Source organism: Hemiscyllium ocellatum, chromosome 30 (assembly GCF_020745735.1).
Source record: "Hemiscyllium ocellatum isolate sHemOce1 chromosome 30, sHemOce1.pat.X.cur, whole genome shotgun sequence".
Taxonomy (NCBI): Eukaryota; Metazoa; Chordata; class Chondrichthyes; order Orectolobiformes; family Hemiscylliidae; genus Hemiscyllium; species Hemiscyllium ocellatum.
In genome coordinates this window covers 25739738-25760940 of record NC_083430.1, presented here as the reverse complement: position 1 = coordinate 25760940, position 21203 = coordinate 25739738, and the positions used below count along the sequence as shown (strand labels likewise).

Sequence of the window (21203 nt, the reverse complement as noted above, 5' to 3'; positions counted from 1 at the left end):
AGTGACTTCTTGGCTTTATCTTGTCTCAGACTGTTTCCGTATCCAAGTTTCCTGAACTGAGGTCATCCCTCTCTTTGTGGTCATTGTGATAACCTATCAGCACCATCCCTCCGGCTTTGCAGAGCATCATGTTCTTCCTAGACTTAGGAACACTTATTATGACTTTCAATGTAATCAGGCAACATCGATGTGATTTTGTGAATGAAATCATGTTCAAGCAATCTATTGGAATTTTTTGAAAAATTAACAGTCAATAAAGGAGAACCAGTGGATGTACTGCACTTAGATGCCAGAGGGTATTTGTTTATTTTTCTAACCATGTTGTGATTGGGACTTTGCTGGCTGGTCCAACAACTATTGACCATCCCTCAATGCTCTTAAGAACATGGTGATGAGCTGCCTTTTTGAACTGCTGCAGTCCATTTGGTGTAGGTATACCCACAGGGCTATCGGGAGTGTGTTCCAGGATTTTGATTCAATGACACTGAAGAAAGAGTGATATATTTCCAAGTCAGGATGGAGTGTGGGTTGGAGAGAAACTTTCAGTGGTGTTGTTCCAATATACTAGATGCCTGAGTGAGATAGGGTGAGATTGCACCTGGAGTCCTGTGCACAGTACTGGTCACCTTAAGTAAAATCTGTTGAAAGGAGTTTGGAGAACATTTACCACACTAACACCTGGAGTGTCTTTCAGGAAAGGTTGTATGAACTGAATTTGTACTTACAGGAGTTGAGAAAAGTAAGGTGTTAATTGACAGGGGTCTTGATAGAGTGGTTGTGAAGAGAATGCTGCCTCTTATGGAAAAATCTAGGGAACTATGGTTACTGTAAAAGCCATTGCCTGCTTGAAACAGAGATGAAGTGTTTTTTATTCACCATTAGAGGGTTAGCGTCTTTGGAACTCCTCCCTGATAAGGTGGCGTAAACAGAATTGTTGAATATTTTTAAAGCAAAGGTGAACAGATTCTTGCTCAGCAAAGGGTTGGTGGGAATGTGGTTTGTGCTATAATCAGATCAGCCATGATTTTACTGAATAGTTAAGCAGGATCAAGGGGCTGAGCTGCCTACTTCCACTCCTTGTTTGTACATTTGTACTTTCTTGCCACAAAATTTGGTTTGACTTATTAAAGAAATTGGCTTTGAAGGGTTACAGAATTTTCTCTCATTAAAAGTAAGATGGAAGATATTCTAATGTTACACTCCTTCAAAAAATGCACAAACTTGTCCAACAAAGATATATAAGGTAGCTCAGGTTTAACAAAAAGCAGGCCGAGTGCTCAGTTCTTGATGGATTTCATCCTAGAGTTTTAAAAGAAGTAGCAGTGATTCATTAGTTTTATTTTCCAAAACTCCCTAGATTCAGAGAAGGTTCCATTCGATTGGAATTAATTGTGAAATAATTGAATAACACAAATTAACTTACCAGTAGCTTGAGGTATTGTAGCTCCAGTTTACTTAATGTGTCTACATAAGTAGTCTTGAAATTGGGAGAGATTTGACCCTGTAAACAGAACTTGGAGAAATTAATGTATGCTGCATGTTGTAAAGGGGAGCTTTATACTCTCCAGAAAATTACATCATAAAACAGTGTTTTGCAATGCAGATGTGGAATTTAAAGATTGAAACTTGCCTCACGGTATACTCTCTGAAAGCACAGAAGCCATCAAAAACAATGTTATAAAACAGTCATTAAGTAATAAAGTGACCTTTACCTAAAATATGAAAATATTACTTAACAGAAAATTTTGGTGTCCATCTAAAGCATGAATACTTATTACTTGGGGAAATATGGGGATGAGACAGGAAAATGGATTTGAGATAGAAAATTATCACAAACTTCTTGAATGACAGAAGATTTAAAGGGCTAAAAGACGGTGCTGTTTTTTTCTCAGGAGCCTCAATTTTGCACGCAAAAAGCCTAAACCAATCAAGTAAATCTGATGGGACAACAAGCAATTACAAACTGAAGTTAATGCTACATTTACCTGGACTATTAACTTTCTTCATTACCCACAATGTAATTGCATTTGTATAAATGTTAATTCATTTAGAATGAATGTGGAAGGAATTATCACTAGGCTTTTCTATGCAGCAAAGTCATTCTGAAATAAAGTGGCAGAATAGTCACTTTCTAAGAGTAAGACCACTTAAGATGCATATAGCTTGCCTCAAAGATAGCAATATTTAGCAGAAGTTTAGAATGCAAGTGACAGCTAATCTAGAGTTTTGATATATTCAAATGGTTGTGAATTATACACGCCTGAATTACTGAAACATAAAACATGGAAAAAAAAAACTTACTTCATAAATTTTAGCTTCTTTAAGACTAGATTCCAGTTCTTCTACTGCAGTGTGGATTGTCTTGTGGTTATCAAGCTGTGTCTCCACACTAGGTAAGTCAGTGCCCCACTCAGCTCTGTCAAGTCTCACCTGAGAGATCAAACCTTACATCAATTCCAAACTATTTCATGTTGAAATTGCTTTACAACTGCTATTATATTGTGCATGATGTGTGCTAGCACTGTTGCCTCCCTATATTAGAATTTCAGGCAGCCAACACCACAATGAAGCAAATGTATTTCATTCACCAATTTACTCAAAATGGAGACTTTATGTCTGCTAGCCTTGCTAAATCTAGCAAAGTTGTTTTCAAGTACACACATAGCTGGCAGCAGAAAGGTTTTTTACCAATATAAAAGCAACTGTGAGCTCTCCAACCCAAGTAGTGAAATGGAAAAAAAAATTGTAATTTCATGTACAACATCTACATCATCAGAAAACCTGATGACTCTCACATGCATGCTCTGACAGAAAATCAAAATCAGTCTGCACTTGAGTTGCACTCAGCTCTAAAGACCTTTGTGTGGTAATGGGTGCAATCAGTCTAGAACTTTGTTAAATGTACTTTCTTAGGCCACATATTCAACTCAAATCTTTAAGCTTAGATTGCATACCCTTGAGAATTAGATGAGACTGCTAAAACATTCAAAAAGAAAATTAAGCTTATTGATAAGTGCAATCTTTTGAGTTACATTAAATTAGCTATGTCAGTATTGTTACAATCCATCCATAGGCAAAGTTCCTCACAAAATGACCCAATTGTTAAGCTCCTGGTTGAGGGATGTACTTGCTCCCCTTAATTCACCTTCACCCTCAGTTGTTCACAACAAAGTTAATTTAAAGAAGGATCCCTTCCCTTGCATACACCTTTCTCTCTGACTGAATGGATTAATATTTTAAAAAAGGAGCCAAGTTAATTAGGCTGTCTTTAGCCAACAAGGCCACAAGTCACATGACACTAGATTATAGTCTAAGCATTCTGAGCACTGCTCCTTTTATCACTCCAAAAGCTTGTGATTTCAAGTAGCTACTTGAATAACCTGGTGTCATGTGACTTCTGACCTTGTCCACCCCAGTCCAACATCGGCACTTCCACACCTTGAGTTAACAAGGCAAAAGTTTATTCATTACCAAATATGAGAAAAAATAATGATGATTCAACACACACGTACAGATTAGGAATAAGAAGCCAGCATAAAAATATATATAAAAGTTGAAAAACACATGGATAAATCTCAGTCGTTTTAAGAATAGATAGTGCTGACTGTGGCCATTACAGTAATGTAAATGGTAATGCTGACGTTGATGGATGATCTGTCAATTTCAAGATTGAGCTTTTCAGAATGATTGAAATTCTTTTGCCCTGGTTCCTTTCCACAGTAGGAGAAAGTGAGGACTGAAGATACTGACAAGTACGAGTCAAAAGTGTGGTGCTGGAAAAGCACAGGTCAGGTAGCATCTGAGGAGCAAGAGAGTCAATGTTTCAGGAATAAGCCCTTCATCAGCCCTTCAATGGTAGCTGGCTGGTAGCACTCAAAGTGAAGAGAGATCTACACTAGGACATTATGCCACTAAAGATTTAGACAGGCTACATTTGAGACTTAAGATTTTTGTACAACTCTCAAAGGGAAAAACAAAAATTCCTGCAGGAGATGGCTTCTTGTTCAGACAGACCCTCATCATCTCTTCCTTTTAGTCTTCCTGCTTGAAATTTTCTTGACTGCATAAGTGTGATTTTCCAGAATTCAAATCCAAACAGCCACTGAATTCCACACTCACCTTTTGGCGATCTCTTTTATTTAGAAAAGGCACACACTGAAACTAAAGGTCACGGCCAGGGGGTGATTCTGTATTATAATTCTTGGCCATGACACTTTAAAGCTGACAGGATATCTATTTCAACTTTGAAAACTTGAAGTTACAAATTGCTCATAGCAGCCACAGGGATTTCCTTGAGCTTGACCAATGCTTATTACTAACTTTAGAATCAAAAATTGGAAAATATTTGATCATTTTTCTACTTCAATTTCAAGACTAGTTGAAGGGAGCAAGATATGATGCAACAGGCATGGCCAAAAATGTATATACTTGCAACTTTAGCAATGCAGGTAGATTTTTATATCGAAGCATAAATCTGAAGTTTTGGCAAAAGAAACTGCATGCTAATAGCAATTGCTTTTCAAGGCATTGCTCAATAAGTGTGGCGTATAATAGAACAAAAGACAAAAAATGCTTTGTTTTTAAGCATGGGGGGATGCAAAAGAGTCAAAAATCATAACTTCACAAAAGCTTGCAAACAATTCAAAACAATGAAATCTTAGCTGTATAAGTACAGTACAGTTCTGACTTGCATAACCAAAGTAGTAAACAGTACCTGTACTTCCTCCACCCAAGCCAAAAGCTCATATACAAATCTCAGGTTTCCTTCATCTTGCGTTGAAGAGACTGCAATTAATTCTGATCTTGTCACAGGTTTTTTAAATCCCACAAGGGAAGTGATGTGCAAAGTGCCTGAGCCGGCATCAGTTGTTAAGTCAGTGACAGTCAAGTTCAAAGGTTGTAAATGCTCTGTGGAGGAGATAAAATGTCCTTTTCTGTACAAGTTCCTGCATTCAAGTCTCACTGCCATAAGCTCATCCTGCAGTTTAATAATTCTGTGAACAAAGATAAGATGCCAACACATTAAGGCTTTGTCAACATGATACCACTTATACTGGCATTTCAAATTCATCAGATAGTTATTCCCATGCTTTTCATATTAAAACATAATCTGAAATCACCTTAATGCCGAATATTTAACTAAAAGTTATCTTCAATGATATTTAACATTACGAAAATATCATGAAACAGACACTTTCTGACTCGTCAGGAATGCAATGTAGTGAAATTTACTAAAACAAAATGCTGTACATCTGATTCTAAGCAATATCTTGTACAGCAGGAAGGTAGAGTGCTGACCAGTATAGTAACGGTTAAAACTAACTAACTATCTCAGGCTGTTATCCTCAAGCCAAAAAAGACACACAGCTCATCACACAAATCAGTACTGTGACATACAAATGCCATATGATTCGTGGCAATATCCTGAACAATCAGTGCTGGCCTACCTGGTTTGCATTTAGAACATAGAACATTACAGCACAGCACAGGCTCTTCGGCCCTTGATTTTGTGCCGACCTGTCATGCCAATCTGAAGCCCATCTAACCCACACTATTCCGTGTACTTCCATATGCTTGTCTGATGATGAGTTAAATGTACTTAAAGTTGGCAAATCTACTACCGTTGCAGGCAAAGCATTCTATACCCTTACTACTCTGAGTAACAAAACTACCTCTGACATCTGTCCTATATCTATCACCCCTCAATTTAAAGCTAGGCCCACTCGTACTTGCCGTCACCATACTTGTAAAAAGGCTCTCCCTGTCCACCCTATCTAACCCTCTGATTATCTAAGTCACCCCTCAACCTTCTCTCCAACAAAAACAGCCTCATGTTCCTCAGCCTTTCCTCATAAGACCTTTCCTCCATGCCAGGCAACATCCTAGTAAATCACTTCTGCACCCTTTCCAAAGCTTCCACATCCTTCTTATAATGTGGTGACCAGAACGGTACACAATACTGCAAGTGTGGCCACACCAGAGTTTTGTACAGCTTTAACATAACCTCATTGTTCCAGAACTCGATCCTTCTATGAATAAAAGTGAAAACACTATGCCTTCAAACTGGGTGGCAACTTTCAAGGATCTGTGTACCTGGACACTGAGATCTCTGCTCATTACACTACCAAGAATCTTACCATTAGCCTAGTACTTTGCATTCCGGTTACTCCAACCAAAGTGAATCATCTCACACTTGTCCACATTAAACTCCATTTGCCACCCCTCAGCCCAGCTCAGCAGCTTATCTATGTCGCTCTGTAACCTATAACATTGTCACGATCCACAACTCCACCGACCGTAGTGTTGTCTGCAAATTTACTAACCCACCCTTCTACACCCTCATCCAGGTCATTTATAAAAATGACGAACAGCAGTGGACCCAACATCGACCCTTGCGGTACACCACTAATAACTGGACTCCAGGATGAACACTTCCCATCAACCACTACTCTCTGTCTTCTTTCAGCAAGCCAATCACTGATCCAAACTGCTACATCTCCCACAGTCCCATTCCTCCACATTTTGTACAATAGCCTACTGTGGGGAACCTTATTGAACACGTTGCTGAAATCCATATACACCACATCAACTGGTTTACTCTCATCTACCTGTTTGGTCACCTTCTCAAAGAACTCAATGTTTGTGAGGCACAACCTACCCTTCACAAAACCGTGCTGACTATCCCTAATCAAATTATTCTTTTCTAGATGATTATAAATCCTACCTCTTACAATCTTTTCCAACACTTTACCAACAACTGAAGTAAGGCTCACTGGCCTATAATTACCAGGGTTGTCTCTACTCCCCTTCTTGAACAGGGAACCACATTTGCTATCCTCCAGTCTTCTGGCACTATTCCTGTACACAATGATGATTTAAAAATCAATGCCAAAGGCTCGGCAATCTCCTCCCTGGCTTCCCAGAGGATCCTAGGATAAATCCCATCTGGCCCAGGGGACTTGTCTATTCTCACACTCTGCAGGATTTCTAATACCTCTTCCTTGTGAACCTCAATTACACCTAGTCTAGTAGCCTGTATCTCAGTGTTCTCAACAACATTGTCGTTTTCTAGAGTGAATACAGTCAAAAAATATTCATTTAGTGCTTCCCCTATCTCTTCTGACTCCACACACAACTACCCACTACTATCCTTGATTGACCCGAATCTTACTCTCGTCATTCTTTTATTCCTTAAATACCAATAGAAAGCCTTGGGGATTTACCCTGATCCGATCCGCCAACAACTTCTCATGTCTCCTCCTGGCTCTTCAGAGCTCTCTCTTTAGGTCTTTCCTGGCTACCTAGCAACCCTCAAGTGTCCTGAGCCTTCACATCTCATCCTAACATCAGCGATCTTCCTCCTGACCAGAGATTCCACTTCCTTCGTAAACCACAGCTCCTGCGTTCTACAGCTTCCTCTATGCCTGACAGGTACATACTTATCTAGGACACTCAGGAGCTTTTCCTTGAATGAGCTCCACAGTTCTAATGTACCCATCCCCTGCAGTTTACTTCCCCATCCTATGCTTCCTAAATCTTGCCTAATCGCATCGTAATTGCGTTTCCCCCAGCTGTAACTCTTGCCAAGTGGTATACACCTATGCCTTTCTATCACTAAAGTAAACATAACAGAATTGTGATCGCTATCACCAAAGTGCTCACCTACTTCCAAGTTTAACACCTGGCCGGGCTCATTACCCAGTACCAAATCTAATGTGGCTTCGTCCCTTGTTGGCCTGATTACAGTGTGTCAGGAAGCCTTCCTACACACACTGGACAAAAACTGACCTATCTATAGTACTATAGTGTTCCCAGTCAATCTTTGGAAAGTTGATTAAAGTTTACTTTAGTGACATAAAGGTATACAACTGGGCAAGATTTACAGCTGGGGGAAAGGCAATTACGATGCGATTAGGCAAGATTCAGAAAGCATAGGATGGGGGAAGGAAACTGCAGGGGATGGGCACACAAAAATCAATAAAATAACAGCTAGTTGGACTTTCGTGGTGCAGTGTCATGTCCCTACCTCTACTGCAGGAGGCCTGGTTTCAAGTCTCACCTGTTCAAGAGGTATGTAATAACATCGCTGAACAAGTTGTTGAGAAAATATCTGGCACTCTAAAGGCCTATGTTGAAGATTTTATGACAATCTTAACCTCGTTCTAATTGAGTGGAGACACAAATGCAAGAACTGAATTTTACCATAAAATCAGCAACATTTTTCCAAATTTAAAGGCGGCACGGATGCATTGATGTGGTGACTTGATATATTAAGGCTAATTTGCAGTGAGAATAAAGATGTTACTGCAGTGGAGAATAATATGCTCATTGAATATGTGATAGCACATTACTAACCTAGTTGTAGGCAACGCTGGAACTGAGTTTTTGAAACAAGGAAATTTTCTTTCCATTACAATTCACCCACCATTCTGTATTTCAATAAGCATAAAAAATGCCCTTTTAACAAATTAAAGTTCTAAATGTTCCTCTTCAGAGTTGGCTACAGATCTGACATTCACAACTTCACAGGTAAAATAATATTGTATCCTTGCCACTTCAATTCCATTAAACAGAATATAGATGGTAACAACGACTTTATAAGTGCTTCACTTAATTGTACTTTGGTAGAGGTATTATTTCAGTCAAGATCTTGTCAGACTAAACTAAATTTCATACTGGAACTTGGAAACATCTTCACGTCACATTATTTATCAGCTTAATAGTACCTTAAAAGGAAGTTGACATATCAATATTATGTATTAAAACAAAATGATACTGAACAATATTTGACAGCCTAAATATCACAGAAAGTAAACATCAATTACACAATTACTTTTTGAACATTCAGTGCATTGTAACAGCACTGCTTAAAGAACTAACAAATGTGAAAGCCACAATTTATTACTGCATTTACCACAACAACATTTACAACAATTTGAATTTATGTTCTCTTAATTGGTGCATTGCTTTATATGGAATGAGTACATTGATCCAAATAAACATATTATAAAAATAAGCATACCTCATAGCAATCTGTTCCACTTGATAATACTTCTCATCTCGAAGAATCTGCACATCAATTTGAAGCTGACGTATTATTTGCTCACACTCCTCTAAGTACATAAGCACCTCTGTTTCATATTGAACCTGCTGGCCTGACTCTACGTGAGCAGCATCCTGGGGAAATACAAGACGAAATAAATCAAATTTAATTTAAATCTATCCATCTGTGACATGACCCTAAAACATTAATTTGGGAAGTTTATTATTTAGTCAATCATAACTCTGGGAAAAATAATGGTTAATGCAGCTCACAAGAATGATCATATAGTCAGATGTTAAATGTCATGATTGCAGCAAACATGAATCTTCATTTACTGTCCATGATGTGGTCCCTGCTACACTGGGGAGATCAGTTTGCAGAACACTGCCATTAAGTCAAAACGTTTCCATTTTAATTCACTACTTTACTTCCATTCTGGCAATTCTGTCCTTGGCCTGCTACAGTATTCAAATGAAACGCAACATTTAGTAAACAGAGCATTTTCATTTAAGCACTTTACAGCCTTCTGAACACAACATGAAGATCATAAACTCTGTCTCCAGTTAATAGGTGCAGGAGTAGGTCATTCAGCTCTTGGAGCCAGCACCACCATTCATTAGGATCATGGCTGATCAGTATCCTGTTCCTGTCTTATCGCCATAACCCATGATTCCACTATCTCTAAGAGCTCTATTCATCTCTTTCTTGAAAGTATCCAGAAACTTGGCCTCCACTGCCTTCTGGAGGCAGAGCATTTCATATATCCACCACTCTTCAGGTGAAGAAGTTCCTCCTCAACTCTATTCTAAACGGCCTACCCTTATTTTTAAACAGTGTCCTCCGGTTCTGGACTCCCCCATCAGCAGAAACATACTTCTTGCCTCCAGGGTGTCCAATTCTTTAATACCCTTATATGTCTCAATCAGATTCCCGCTCATCCTTCTACACTCAAGTGCATACAAGCCCAGTTGCTCCAATCTTTCAACATATGATAGACCCGCCATTCCAGGAATTGACCTCGTGAACCTACGCTGCACTCCCTCAATAGCCAGAATGTCCTTCCTCAAATTTGGAGACCAAAACTGCACACAATACTCCAGGTGCGGTTTTACCAGGGCCCTGTACAGCTGCCGAAGGACCTCTTTGCTCCTATACTCAATTCCTCTTGTTATGAAGGCCAGCATGCCATGAGCTATCTTCACTGCCTGCTGTACCTGCATGCTTGCTTTCATTGACTCATGTACAAGAACACCTAGATCTCATTGTAGTTCCCCTTTACCTAATTTGACTCCATTTTGATAATAATCTGCCTTCCTATTCTTGTCAATGTGGATAACCACACATTTATCCACATTAACTGCATCTGCCATGCATGTGTCCACTCACCCAGCCTGTCCAAGGCACCCCGTATTTTCATAACATCCTCCTCACATTTCACCTGCCACCCAGCTTTGTGTCATCAGTAAATTTGCAAATATTACTTTTAATACCTTCATCTATACCATTAACGTAGATTTTAAAAGCTGTGGTCTCAGCACCAAACCTTGTGGTACCCCACTAGTCACCAACTGCCATTCTGAAAGGGATCCATTTATCATTACTCTTTGCTTCCTGCCAGCCAGCCAATTTTCAGTCCAAGTCAGTATTTTGTCCCTAATTTTGCTCACTAATCTATGTGGGACTTTCAGAAAGCCTTTGATAAAGTCCAGGTACATTACATCCACTGGCTCTCCCTTGTCTATCTTCATAGCTACATCCTCAAAAAGATGCAATTCCAAGAGACGACTGCCCCTTTGTAAATCCATGCTGACTCTGACCTATCCTGTTACTGCTATCCAAACAAGCCGTAATTTCATCTTTTATAATTGACTCCAGCATCTTTCCCATCGCTGACGTCAGACTAACTGGTCTATAATTCCCTCCTTTTTTGAAAAGTGGGACAACATTAGCCACCCTCCAATCTGTAGCAATTGATCCTGCATCAATGGAACATTGGAAAATGATTACCAATGCATCCACAATTTCTAGAGCCACCTCAAGTACCCTGGGATGCAGATCATCAGGTCCCAGGGACTTATCAGCCTTCAGACCTAACAGTCTATTGAACATCATTTCCTGCCTAATATAAATTCCCTTCAGTACATCTGGGAGATTGCTTGGGTCTTCCCCAATGAAGGCAGATCCAAAGTACCTATTCAACTCTTCTGCCATTTCCTTGTTCCCCATAATGAATTCACCCATTTCTGTCTTCAAGGGCCCAATTTTAGTATTAACCATGGTTTCTTTCTTTTAAAAAGTTTTTACTATCCTCCTTTATATTATTGGCCAGTTTGCCTTCGTACCACATTTTTTCTTTACATATTGTCTTTTTAGTTTCCTCTGTTGCTCTTTAAAAGTTTCCCAGTCCTCCGGCTCCCTGCTCATCTTTGCTATGTTATACTTCTCTTTTATCTTTATACAGTCCTCAACCTCCCTTGTCAGCCACGGCCGCCCCTGGCTCCCCTTTGGATCTTTCTTCCTCCTTGGAATGAACTGATCCTGCACCTTCTGCATTATATCCAGAAATACCTGCCATTGTTGTTCTATTGTCATCCCTGCTAAGGTTTTGAACCATTGATCTTTGGCCAGCTCCACCCTCATAGCTCCATTGTTCCCTTTGTTCAACTGCAATACTGAAACGTCCGATTGTCCCTTCCCCCTCTCAAATTGCAGATGAAAACTTGTCATATTATGATCACCACCTCCTAATGGCTCCTTTGCTTTGAGGTCCCTGATCAAATCCGGTTTGTTGCACAACAAGAGATCCAGAATTACCTTCTCCCTGGTAGGCTCCAGCACCAGCTGTTCTAGGAATCCACCTTGGAGGCACTCCACAAGCTCCCTTTCTTGGGGTCCAGTACCATCCGGATTCTCCCAGTCTACCTGCACGTTAAAGTCCCCCATAACAACTGCAGTAATACCCCCTGTCCACTTGAAGCCACATCTCAGTTATCCCCACATCATACTTGCCAATTTCCAACTGAGCCAAGCTCATCCACCTTATTTCTTATGATCCATGCATTCATATATTCATCCCCTCACCCTTCCTATCAATCTGTATTTCACTTGACCATACTATACAATCCCTCGAGTTTTCTGCTCCGTTGATTCTGTTGTCTTTCTAACTTCTCTTATTTTCACTTTCCCTTTAATTTCCTTCTTGAATTTCCAGTTTGTCTCCTCTCTCTTCCCCCCCACCCCCCCCCCTTAGTTTAAACACTTTGCTTTGTTTACTTTGCCAACCTGATTTTCAGATCACAGATATTCAGGATATTATCTTTCATACTTCTGGACACCTTTTTTTATTAAAAAAGTCTTGCCCCTGTGGTCTTGCACCACAAAGGTTTTGCCATTTAATATCATCTTCCTCTATATTATCTTCCTTTTTTGATATTCTTCCCATTTTTCTCCTTTTCAGTTGCTCAAAACCTATTACATTTTTAAACTTTTGTCAGTTCTGACGAGTTCACAGATCAGAAACATTTACTTTTCCCTCTGCACAAATCTGACTATTATTAGCACTTTTGATTTTATGAAGTATATAAAATGAATCTATCCCCCACAGAAGAGAGATATTACAAATTATCTCTGTCATGCTCGCCACTACTCACAGCTTGCAGAGTATTTTTGGCCAATGTTATTTTTTCCTCACAGTTCAAAGCTCCATTTTGGATTTTATTGGCAATCTGCAGCAGTAGTTCCAGCCTGCAAAAGAAAACAGAAAAGACAGAAATTAATTTCACATTAAACAGACGACTTTCTATACTACCATCAAGCACATTTATTGTTTGTAAAATCTGGCTGTTACTGCAGTTGTCTATTTCAGGCATTTCATTGAAAATGACTTTTCAAAATATGCTTAAGTGTCCACCATATCCAAATTTGTATACAGATCATTTCATAGTAAATAGATTTACGTTTACTCACCTCCCTGAATGAAGGGGATTAGAACAATTATACCATTCTAACTTTTTCCTTAACCTGCCCTAAGCAACACTTTTTGAAAGGTGGCTTCATTAACAATCTGCGATTAACCTAAGATTAGCATAAGCATGAAATATGTCTTCTGAATATGCTGTTATTTCTCTATTGCAATGTTAATCTTTGACACACTACTATCCAAACATTGCCTATTGCCAGTCTTCCTGCTGAACCTTTGGTATAGTATCTTATTAATCAGAATATGCAAGTCAGTGCAGGTTAAGGTGCTTTAATTAATCACACCTAAGTTTACTATCTGTTTTGCTGAAGTTTCAAACCTTTGAATTCATCACTAATATTGTGGTACCTTGCTACCAAAAAGTCCTGCCTACTCAGTCTGTGACTTGGCCAACAATGCTTTTGGGTGAAGGGAGAAACAGAAAACATGGAGCTCTATGTAAACAAAGTTAACATAATGATCATTAGCTTTTCATTTATTATTTTCCAAGAAGCATTAAATATTCCAAATAAACATTAAAATAAACTTATTAATGTATTGAAGAATGTATAGAATTCAAAATACCTTATTTCCAGTGTCTAATGCTGCACTGACACTGACATAATCATACAACTACAAGTCCTTTCAAAAGCGCTATGGCATAACGTGAAACTATCTGAATGGAGCATCATACTTTTCTAAATCAATTTGAAAACAATTCAGTATTAATAAGATCCAGGTTTGCTGCTGTATCAGACCCGACCTACCTACCCATAATATTACTGTGCTGATTGTTTGAAAGAAGGATGTCCTATTTTGCACTTGTTATGTACAAGAATTACCAATTGCAGAGACAGAATTGCTTACTGAGAATCAGCACTGTAATCAATCTTATTTCCCTAATATATACCGATAATCAAAAGTTGCTTAACAAAGAATTTTTTTAAATCATAGGGATGGTGGAATTGAACAAATAGAGCATATAAATAGCCCTGATGGTTATTCTGCTAGATGTGGTGTGAAAATTTCATTTTTACCACAGATTATATTTGCTTGCAAAAATGAAAACATATTATTATTATTATTATTATTAATTAATTAACGAACCTGTCTACTGCAGGTCTGAGGGCCTTCTCTCTCTCTAACATTTCAATGATCAGTTTGCCCCATTCTTCCTCTACATCATTGGGGTGGTATCCTTGTGGAAGCAAAATTCGACCAAACTCTATCCAAACCTAAACAGGGAAAAGAAACAGATATTGTAATTTAAGTTATTACAATATGCACAAGTTCCATCACAGAAACATATATAATCTGCTTCGGACAAATGGTGTCTTTTTAACAATCCAGCTCTATAAAATGGATTGTGTAACCAAAGGGCCCAAAACAACAAACAATGTGCAAGCATATTCTGCACTACAGATGCATCATCCACTGGAGTGCTCATGGTTTTGCCTTGTTTTGATGATAAAATGGCTGAGTGTTTGTGCAAATCTTGGGGGAAGAGGGGTTTCCAGGGTTTGTTGTGAAGTCGGACTGTGCACAATTACATGCATTCATGCTGAGGAGTCCAATCAACAATCCCTAAAAAGGGACCATTCAAGAGTGTCAGTCCAAAGCAAATCAATTCATGACATGGAGTTAGGAGAGGTATTCCTCTCTTATACATATTAAGAACATGTGCAATAACTGATCACCATTCAAACCCCAACACATCCTCCCCTCCCACAAATGGGCTCCTTTGACTATTGCCTCTCAAAGCCAACCCAACTGGCTGTCCTCAATGCATAACACCTACACCTCACTAGTACTATCCAAAAGAGGTGCTGCTACATCGCTACAATTAAAATCACATGTCACCAGATCACAATTAGGAACAGTAGTAGGCCATTCTGACCTTTGGACTTGCTCCACTATTCAATAAGATCAGTGGCCTAACTCCACATGCCTGCTTTGGGCCTATATCCCTTGATACCTTGTTTAATAAACATTCGTCCATCTCAGAGATAAAATTAACAACTGAATTAGCATCGACTGCAGTTTGAGAAAGAGAATTCCAAACCTCCACTACTCTATGTGCATAAATAAGTGCTTTCTAATATCTTTCCGGAATGGCCTGGCCTAATTCTATCCAGATGCTCCCTAACATCCTGAAGACCTTGGCTAGATCGCCCCTTAACTTGATAAATTCCAGAGAATAAAGGTCTAATTTGTTCAATCACTCCTCAAAACATAACACCCGAAGTCAATGTATCACCCTTGTAAACATGCACTAACTTCCTCCAGGGTCAAAACATCCTTCCTAAGATGTGATGCCCAGATCTGCTCACAGTACTCTAAGTGGGGTCGACAAAGGGTTTTGTATAGCTGCAGCATAATATCTCACTCTTATACTCCAGCTTTTTAAGGTACAAGGCCAGCATTTCATTAGCCGCCTTGCCTATTTTCTGTACATATTCACATCATTTTAAAGAGTTAGGTATCTAATCCCCAAGTCTCACTGGCCATCCTCTGTATTTAACATTACGCCTTCTAAATAAATACTGACCTATTCTTTTTTGGTCCAAAATGGAAAACTTCACACTTGCTTATATTAAAACATATCTGCTACAACTCAACTCATTCATCAAATCTGTTGTTATATTATGCTGCTGTGAACACTATCTGCAATGCTGCCCAAATTTGTGTCATTAGCAAATTTGGATATTGGACTTTTCATGCTATTATACAAGTTTTTAATGATTATGGTGAATAATTAACCCCCCCCCCCCAACAAAGATCCCTGCAGGACACTAATCACATCTTGCCAACTTGAGTATGTACCATTACTCCAACTGTGTTTCTTGCCACTCAGCAATTACGTATCCATGTTAATAATACGCCCTCAATTCCCTGGGCTTGTATATTAGTTAACATTCTCTTATATGGAACTTTATCAAAAGCCTTCTGGGAGTTCATATCACAAATGCATCAACTTACTTTTGTCCACTATCTTTGTCACCACTTCAAAAATGCTGTCTGTCAAAAAATGATCTACCCTTTATGAATCCATTGCTAATTCTTCCCAATTAACTGAAAATTTTCCAGGTGATCAGTTACCCTTTTCTTGAATACAGACTCCAATAACATCCTTCCCCAACATCCCACCCTACACAGATGTCAGGCTGACTCTTTTGTAATTCCCTGCTTTCCCTGGGTCAGCTTTTTGATTTATGCTCAATCCAATTTCTAGTCCCCAACGTCTTACCTCAAATAATTTATATAAATGTTGTATTTGTGCCTTTTCTGCTTCTTTTGCTGGTATTTCAGTTTCTTTAAAATGTACATATTCATTATAAAGTGCCTGGGGAAAAGAAAGAGAAATGAAGAGTTAGTTCAAGCTTACATGACAGAATCCAAAGACTTTGCTGCACCATTTCACAGATTTGCAGAAAAATATGCTATTATATATATAAAAATCCCATGAATATACCTTTACAGTTTTTCCACAACTACTCTCACAATCAACTTTCCCCCTCAACCAAAAGAGATATAACTAACTCTATGGCCTATATGACTAAGATTAATTCATTTCAAGAGGATTTTCATGGAGTCCCACTTTTTGTTTTCACTTTTGTTCCCCTTTCCAAAATTGGACAGTCAAAATTCCAGTATTGCATCAAACATTTTCCACCTAGAACTAGTAAAAATTCATTGCTTATTTAATGCATTAACTGTTGTCCCTTAATCAGACAAGAGCTTAATACATGTCAAAATAAATTAAAATAGTTTAAAGATAAATTAATTATTTTAAACCAAAGTCAAATTCGAAAATCATTTCACTTCCAATGAATCTGAAATCCATCATCTGGGGAAAGAAACAAAGAACTGCAGATACTGGAAATCTGGAATAAAAATAGAAATGTCTGGAGAAACTCAGCGGGTCTGGCAGCATGTGTGACAAAAAGCAAAGTCAATGTTTTGAGTCCAATGACCCTTCATCGAAAGGAAACTGCCCTAGACTCTATAGTATTGCACCTGAAACATCGATTCTGCCTCCTCTCCAAAGGTGCTGCCAGACCTGCTGAGTTTCTCCAGCAATTTCTGCTTTGTTTCATCAAGTGAGATATGGCAGTTATTCTATTTACATATAGCACAAGTATTGGGCTGCACATAGTGTGCTATTCTTCAATTTATATTTGCAGCAAACTTGTGTTCACATTATGAATCAGAAGAAAACATACTGTTGCCATCTGGATTCATTTAAATACTAAATGGTTGCTCAGTTCAATATATAAGTGACACAGCAGGAAGATATTAATATTCACCTTAAGTTCTACAGGATTGTGTGGAAAAGCTTTATCAGACATCAGTGTGATATGCTGCCTGATCCACTGGAAGAGGTAGTTTACTTTATTCTGGTATTCCTGCCACTTAGAATCAACCTCCTGGAGAGAAAAACAGTCACAATAATCAGAAGAGCCTAAATGATGATTCACATCAATCAGAATACTTAACTGATCAATTCAACAACAATGAGAACAATGTTTCATTTTTTTGACATATGTTAATAATAAGATGTTGGGTACAGTAGGTAAAATGTAGAGTTTACAAATGACTTAAAAGTGTAGATAAGATGGAGGACAGACTTCTGAAGTACACAGTTAAAATGTGAAGGTAAAATTTGTTGTAGGCTAGTATCATGATGCATTTTGGAAAAGTTTGAGATAAAAGAGTAAAATTGTACTATTTAGTTTATAAAAAGAGGGCAGAAACCTGGCGGTTCATGTGCATAAATCTTTAAAAGATAGAACAATGAGTTGACAACAACTTCGAAAAAAAACAATCCTGAGCTGAATATACTTCTTCTGTGATGCACAATCCTGCGACAGAAAATTAATTTTAGTTAGTATGTGTGCCACTTCCACCACCTTCTGATAAATGGACAAGTAACAATCATTTAATGAACTCAAACCAAAGTATCCAGTTCTTACTTCAGTCTGGAGCTGTTTATTGCTATTAATGGCAACACTAATTTTATGCAGCTGTTTATATGGCTTGACAAACTCAAAGAAAGCAGCAGGATCTATGGCCATAAATTTTTCAATCTTCCTTAACTAAGGACAGAGTAGCTGATGTAAAATCCTTCTTCTGAAAGGAAGAGGAGGATAAACCATATAGCTGTAGTTAAATATTTATCATCAATAAATGGTAATCAAATGACTAAAGAGTTAGAAATACAGAAAACAAAATCAAGGGCAGGGAGTTCAAACTTTTGAATGGCAAATTTGACAATTTAGGTGTTATTGAAGATGAGTCAAATAACAAAATAGCAGGCGTGGTACGTATAACATTTATAGAAAAGCATTTGATAAAGCATGCCAAGAGTTTCCTTGGAGAAGTTCAGACATATTAGGTGATACGAAGCAGAGTATTATGGATACAAAGTTTCAAACAACCAGTCATTAAACAATGATAGGGCAAACAATCTATGCTTAGACTGGAACAGGGTCAGCTGTACTCCACCCCAAAAAGGAAGGGCTGGGCCCACTTTCAATCTTGTTATACATCGAAGGGCTGAACTTGGACAGAAGAAATGCACTTTGAACTTTGTTCACACGAAAATAAATTATTTGGAGTGGGCGGTACTGTTAATCAACTTTAGGAAAGGGTACGCAGGTGAGAACTACTGGTAGACAAATGGCAAGTGCAATTTAAATGCTAAAAGAGTTAGGCAATACAAAAAAAATGCAGAATCAACATTATGACCCTGAAATGTTGAGAATGAACAATGAATGACTAAGAGTTGAAATAGGTATTTCCCTGAAAGTGCAGGTACGTAAAGAGAATAAACAAAGGACTGTTGGATTTCACACATGCAGCATAGCATACAGAATAAAGTGGAAATCATGGCTATATACAGAAATATTTATTAGGTCACAGAATACTGTGCAATTTTTGGGTGATTGATCATAAAAAAGGGCAAAAGCCCAACAATGTACAGAGTTAGCAAGTTGTACTAGTGATGGGATGCAGTAGTTGTAGCAGACACTTAAGTTGAAAAAGGGCACTCATACAGACTTCTAAAATTGAAAAGTTTTGATAGTGAACACAGAAGGATTAATTTTGTGCTATTTGGAAGTTAGCAATGTGGGATTATCAATTTATCACCGAGCATGTGGAGAAATATCAGGTGAAATTTCTTTACACAGAAATTTGATTGAAGAATGAAATGCTTTACCAAATGATCTGACTGAAGTGGAGACTAATGCATCTTTTGAAGGAAGTCTTAATAAATGTTTGAAGCATTGGAAGACACAAAACTCTAGGAAAGTAGCAGGGAAGTAGAACAGACTTTGGATTTGTCCAGAAAGGTATTATACGTTGGATAGCTTCATTCTGGGCCATGAACTTCAACAGTTATATGATAGTAAGGCACTCGACAAGGTTTTGCATGGTGGACAGGTTAACAAGTTTAGAACACATGGAACACAAGGAGAACTAGCTATTTGGATACAAAATTGACTTGAAGGTAGGAGACAGAGTTTAGTAGTGCAGAGTTGTTTTTTTGAACTGGAGGCCCGTGACCAGTGCTGTGCCAGAAAAATCCGTCTGTGTCCACTTCTTTTTGTTGTTTCTATAAATGATTGGATGCGAACATTGGAGGTATGGTTAGTAAATTTGCCGATGACACCAAAAGTGGTGATGTAGTGCATAGTGAAGGTTACTTCAGAGCACACTGGGACCTTGGCCAGATAGGATGAAGAGTGGCAGATGGAGTTTAATTTAGGTAAACGTGAGGCACTACATTTCAGTATTGCAAATCAGGGCAGGACTTCTATACTTTATGGTAAGGTCCTGAGGCATGTTGCCAAACAAAGAGACCTTAGAGTGCAAGTGGAGTCGCAGGTGGACAGGACAGTGAAAGCAGCTTTTGGTACACACCTTGATTGGTCAGTTTTTTGCGTAAAGGAGTTGGGAGATCATGTGGCTGCTTACAGGATATTAGTTAGGCCACTTTAGGAATACTACATTCAGTTCAGGTCTCCCTGCCAAAGGAAATATATTGTGAAACTTGAAAGGGTTTAGAGGATTTACAAGGCTATTGCCAGGATTGGAGGATAACTAGGCTGGGGCTATTTTCCCAGGAGTGTCGGAGGCTGAGTGGTGACCTCGTGAAAGATTATAAAATCATGAAGGATATGGATAGGGTGAATAGTCAAGGTCTTTTCCGCAGGATAAGGGAATCAAAGCTAGAGGACAGAGGTTTAAGGTAAGAGGGCAAAGATTTAAAAAGGTACCTAAGGGACAATTTTTCCACACAGAGTGCTGTGTGCTTAGAATGAACTGCCAGAGGAAGTGGGTACAACAACATTTAAAAGGAGGGGTATATGAATAGGAAGGGTTTAGAGGGATAAGAGCCAAGTGCTGGCATATGGGACTAGATTAATTTAGGCTATCTGGTCAGTACGGATGAGTTAGACTGAAGGGTCAGTTTCTGTGCTGCACAGCTCTATGCCTCCATGCAATAAATAATTCTGACCCTTCCTGAAGTTCTTTAACAGACCGACACATTGTTAAAATAGGATAATTGGTAAAGTAGTTATTGTTATATTTCGAAGAAAATTCTTGTTGTATTTCTGAATAAAGTCAAAAATCCTGGAGTCAAAATCCTAGAGTTCCCTCCCTAAGGGCAATGTGGGTGAACCAACAGCACATGGACTGCAGTGTCTTAACAAAGGCAGCTCACCACCACCTAGGATAACTAGGGACAGCTAATAAATGCTGGCCAGCCAGCGACACTGCAATCCATGACTAAATGCCAGGTTTCCAGGTTTCACAAAGTCTCTTGGTATTCAACTTTGACAAGAGCCAAATTGGTTGGGCACTTGAGTGCAATAGCATTGAAAGGTTACAGGGATTGAGTTGGAGAGTTGATAGGATTGATTTGCAAGGGGTTTGCACGGATGGGATGGTCTTCTTCTGAATAGGAAATAATTATGAATTTATCATGAGTAATTTATTAATGAAACAGAATTCTGATATGGAAGGTGTTAAAAAATCCGTTTCCAGGTAACTTTGAATAAAACCTATAACTGTGCAAAAACAAATTGCATTGCACAGTTTTATCTATCAGCTAAAGTATTTAGCCATTTTCACGTCAGCAGCTCTGGTTTAGTCTGCATTTGCAATGTAATACATTGTAATACAGTGCTAAGTTAC

The 21203-nt window shown here is 38.6% G+C and overlaps 1 protein-coding gene across 12 annotated transcripts in view; it reads right to left on the bottom strand.

Annotated features, from left to right (window-relative positions):
• Positions 1–21203, bottom strand: part of macf1a (microtubule actin crosslinking factor 1a) — a 536531-nt gene that overhangs the window by 265808 nt on the left and 249520 nt on the right. For 7 of the 12 annotated variants that reach the window (XM_060847668.1, XM_060847672.1, XM_060847670.1 and 4 more), the window contains exons 9-16: positions 17309–17428; positions 16249–16344; positions 14109–14236; positions 12694–12787; positions 9023–9177; positions 4715–4994; positions 2302–2430; positions 1424–1513 (exon numbers count right to left, since the gene is read on the bottom strand). In XM_060847668.1, the coding sequence (XP_060703651.1) occupies positions 1424–1513; positions 2302–2430; positions 4715–4994; positions 9023–9177; positions 12694–12787; positions 14109–14236; positions 16249–16344; positions 17309–17428 (1092 nt within the window). The remainder of the gene's footprint in view (positions 1–1423; positions 1514–2301; positions 2431–4714; positions 4995–9022; positions 9178–12693; positions 12788–14108; positions 14237–16248; positions 16345–17308; positions 17429–21203) is intronic. The other 5 variants (XM_060847669.1, XM_060847677.1, XM_060847676.1 and 2 more) reach the window with 1 other exon arrangement.